This window comes from Branchiostoma floridae, chromosome 8, assembly GCF_000003815.2.
Source record: "Branchiostoma floridae strain S238N-H82 chromosome 8, Bfl_VNyyK, whole genome shotgun sequence".
Classification (NCBI taxonomy): domain Eukaryota; kingdom Metazoa; phylum Chordata; class Leptocardii; order Amphioxiformes; family Branchiostomatidae; genus Branchiostoma; species Branchiostoma floridae.
The window spans coordinates 9,161,688-9,166,170 of NC_049986.1; the positions used below are offsets into that span (position 1 = coordinate 9,161,688).

General features: G+C 40.4%; 1 protein-coding gene across 6 annotated transcripts in view; it reads right to left on the bottom strand.

Annotated features, from left to right (window-relative positions):
• Positions 1 to 437: 437 nt before the first annotated feature.
• The window catches only part of LOC118421659 (ubiquitin carboxyl-terminal hydrolase 20-like), a 40,558-nt gene continuing 36,512 nt past the window's right edge, over positions 438 to 4,483 (bottom strand). For all 6 annotated transcript variants that reach the window (XM_035829098.1, XM_035829099.1, XM_035829096.1 and 3 more), the window contains 4 exons: positions 3,837 to 3,945; positions 3,343 to 3,445; positions 2,878 to 2,946; positions 438 to 2,564 (listed from right to left, as the gene is read on the bottom strand). In XM_035829098.1, the coding sequence (XP_035684991.1) occupies positions 2,353 to 2,564; positions 2,878 to 2,946; positions 3,343 to 3,445; positions 3,837 to 3,945 (493 nt within the window). In that variant the 3' untranslated portion in view covers positions 438 to 2,352. The remainder of the gene's footprint in view (positions 2,565 to 2,877; positions 2,947 to 3,342; positions 3,446 to 3,836; positions 3,946 to 4,483) is intronic.

Below are 4,483 nucleotides of genomic sequence, written 5' to 3' on the forward strand. Positions count from 1 at the left end.
CACACGAACCTCATGCGATTTGCATGAACCTTATGCGAAACCGGCCAACCGCCGCTGAGTCACGTGGCATCACATCATTCACATAAGGTTCGTGCAAATCGCATAAGGTTCGTGTGTGTCACATAGTGATTCGTGCGAATCACATAAGGTTCGTACGTTTTCGCATAGTGATTCGTGCTTATCACATAATGTCCGTACGAATCTTATGAGGTTCGTGCAAATGCTTAGGCACCCCTGTATCACATGTAGATATGTGAATATTAACAGGCAGCAATAGCAATTCTAGATGTTGAGAGCTTAATGAAGTGCATAAGTTACGTGTTTCTGGGGATTTTTACCTTCTAAAACACTTCTGCACTTTGTTCGGCACATTTCTATAGCCTCCTTTACAGCCTTGTGGAAGCAGTGTTTATTTTCTTTGTGGGGTGGGTGGGGGGCACTATGTCACGATTTTCAACACATCAGGGCCAGGTTACTATGCCAGGAATATCGTACCAAAGCCCTAGAAGGCCTGCTTTCTTTCAGCATCTACAAAGCCCCACTAAAAACATGGGCAAACAGCATGAACTTGTGAAGTCCGCTCTCCATGCTTCTAGGGCTGATACGATAGTATCTGCATAAGAGCCTGGCTCCTCGATGTTGAAAATTGCAACTCAACGATAATATCAGCCCTAGTAACCTGGCTCCTCTATGTTCAAAATTGCAACTCAATCCACCCCCACCCCCTCCGAGCGTATAACTTTTAATTCGGTGTGCCCACTGCAATGCCATATACTGTATACTCAAAACTATTGCACTCAAAGAGGAAAAGCTCTCTACTTAATTTTTGACAACAACACATAGAAAAATCACACTGTAATATACAAAGGGTCATGAATAACAACAAGGAATGTACATTGTATAAGCAATGATTCAATAACATTATTTTTCAATACGAAAGGCAATTCTATACAAAGCAATTACAGGGAAAAACCGAGGGAAGAGAAGTTGCAATATTCACAAATTTTCTAATTTTCTTACAAGAAATAAGATTTGATCCGACAAAAGGAGTAGTAATAAATAAATTACTATTCTAATATTGAAGTCTTAACTCTTGCCCCACTTTTCGCATGACACTAAATATTTATTGGCCTAAAATGACAACATTTCATTCGTACTTTGATGAATCATTTTAGAAATATGACAGGAGTAACGTATGCAGAAAGATATCACCAGTATTATGCTTATAGGAAATAACACCATTGTATACTATTAGTCATATATGCCATACTTACTATGACATTTCTCTACTTGACAGTATACTGGGAATGAGATTCCATGACAGTGGTGTTCTGGGAATAAGATCTAGTAATCTGACCAATGGTATCACAGCATACTGCATACATTAAATTCAAACATCTACATGTCATTTTACCAACTACTATGACCTATTCTGAAGATTATACGCAACTACCTCTTAAAAAGCATTTGCCAGGACTTTTGTGAATATTGTTGCACCTAGCTTTACAAAGCCATTGCAGAAAAGCTATTCATATATACAAACAACTTGCACAGCATTTGGCCATTGCCGCTTAAGTGTCTTTCAACAGTTTCATTGCACAAGAAGATATATACAGTAAGTTGAATGTTTCTGACTTCAGCAAGAAACTGGTGGTAATTGTTATCATAATGTAGTACAGAACTTATGTGTCGGTCATTCTGATTGGTCTATCCAGTCCAATGCCTCACTTCCCAACCATTGCCCATCAAGTAGTTACTTTACAGACAGCTTTTTTTAGGTCAGCTTTTTTTAGGTTTGGGTGGGGCCATTAGCAACTAAAGGGCTTCTTTTGGGGCTCAAGTGTCACTATTGGATGTTAATTTAGACTCAAATTTGCCACGTTAAACATAGGCCAGGTCTAAGCCTTAACCCAACCATGAAAACATGGACAGGGTATGGTTTGGAAATGTGATTGTAGCAAAGACTATAGCTAGGGACACAACCCGCCGTACTTGCAAGTGCGTGCTGTCTACCAAAACGTGGGTAATCTTCTTGGATCCGTAAGTGGTAAGTACCGCCTCCGTACGAACACGTAGGGAATCCGACGGATTTTGGGGCATGCAGACACGCCGTATAACTTTACGTGCAGGCAAAACTTTGTGTGCCATCATGACACCTTGCGCAACCGTGTGAGTGATGTACGACTCCCTCCATACTCTTGCCAGTCATTCCCCACGTTTTCAGACAATACATGTCCGGCGTGACCTCCCAAAAAACGTACGGACAAATTGCACGTAGGGGGGGTTGTGCCCCTAGCTTATATCAGCTACCCATGCATACTACATGCCCAGTTCATTTTTCCCTTTCTTCAGCTAAAGTTCTTGTTGAATCTTCTTCTCCCCCTGGTCATCCTCCTCTCGCTCCCCACCCCCCTCCTCGTCCCCACCCCCCTCGGGCTCCTGATCCCCCTGTTCCGTGTCGTCGGGGAGGGCCTGAGTCTGGCGCTGGATAATCTCCGGACCCCCTCCGTAGATAGACACCAGGAACTGCCAAGTCTCCTCCGATATCTGTCCGGAATCCGAGCCTACAGCGCGGGAAATTTTGCCATTACTGTAAATCCACTTGCATTTTGCAGCACCCAAACTTCAAGGAAGTGAAAAAATAGAGATTTTACAGTATATCTTTAAGTTTGAAACAGTAGTAGCTATTTTTGTTTGTTTTATTTGGATCTCCATTAGTGTTACATATCGATTTACTAATTATTCCTGTAATGGAAATGTTGTTGCCTGTTTGCAAGTGTCGAAAATATTCCAAGACTTACTTTACTATGAGGAAGGATGAAAATTTTGGAGCCTTTCATTTTAAACGAAAAGATGGAATGAATATGACACACATACCTGGTTTGAGGCCAGAAACCAGCCCCTTTCCTGTAGCAATGCTACTGTTGTCTACTGGACCAGGGGGGTCTAGTAAAAGAAAATATGAAAGATGATGCTGTGTCATAAAAGACTTAACAATGCACACAAAAAAAATAATTAAAAATTCCATCCAATAAGTGTTATGCATTAATTGTTGTCAGTCCGACAAAGCATGAATGTAGCTGTTATGGAGCTTGACCACCCCCATATTGCCTCAATTTGGTAGCTCCTGAATTCAAAGTTAAAAAAGACTCACAATTCCTTGTGGTGCATGCTCACTGACCAGTCATTTTTCTTAGCGATCTGGCAACACCTATATTTTGCCTCTGGTGTTTTTTGTTGGTATTAACGTGACAATAGATGAATGAAGAAATAACATTTAAAAAGTTAACATTTAGAACCATATTCTGTAGTAGATAGCAGGAGAAGTGGTCTTGCATTTACCTTGTTCCTTCCCCTTCACAAAAGCCTCCCATTCCCTGAACCACTTCATACTGATGTAGTAAATGATGGGGGGTGAGTCCTCTTCCTGGAATGCCTTGTTTAACTAAAGGGAAAATAGTGTTAAAACCTTGACTTTTAAACTATGCTTTCTACTAAAGCTGGTAGCTTTTGCAGCACTATTACAAAACATACAATAATGTCACCACTTTTATAAACATACATAAAAACTGAACTTTTGATAATTGTTAACAGGTGCTGCTACTGTGCAACAAGAGTGCTTGAATATTTGTTTGCTTTTCTTCAAACAGAAAATTAATTATTCTTCATGTTTTGGCCCTTATCTTTACCCCAGACCTTTTGCATTTTTGCCCCTGTTCTGAAATATTTTGTTCTGAATAATTCCAGAACCAACAAATTAACTTGGCCCTAGTAGTTGGTACATCTTTGACTGAATATTTTGAATTCACGGTCAGTGAGGCAAATTCACAACGAACCTTGATGAAAGTCTCCATCTCGATCTTGCGCCGCTTCTCCAGTCGTTCCTGTTCCACCTGGCAGGTGGCGCACACGAACAGGTGGTTCACCACGGGACCGCCTCCAAACCTGGGGGTGAACATTGCGAACTTTTGATGTCATCCAGTAACATATCTATTCTACCATCAGTGGTAGTCACAAGAAAAACAGACCTAATGTTCAGTTTATGCAATTTTGTCCTGGAAAAATTTCCACTCTTCTCAAGAACACATCACAACATACAACATTCTCTTTTAAAGAAAGAAACCCTTTCCAGTAGAATGCAAGTGGATTGAGAAACAACAGACTGAGATTCAAACTCCCGACCTTCTAGTCCTCAAGCACAAGAACAATTACCATCCATTGTCCTCTTGCATCAAACAGAAATATGTATTTGCATGAGCTACTGTCAAAACTATTTATAAGGGCCACTCCATTTGGACTTTAGTCCATTTGGACTTTATAAAAGTGGTCAATGTAGAGGCGGTCACTATAGACAGGATTCTTGTATCAAAGTAATGAAAACCTTCCAAGGGATCATTAAATGGTGTCTGCATAGTTTTTATGCATAGGTGATGACAACAAGTAAAACTGTAACTTAAGGTATCTCGGTTGGCTAAATTGGCAT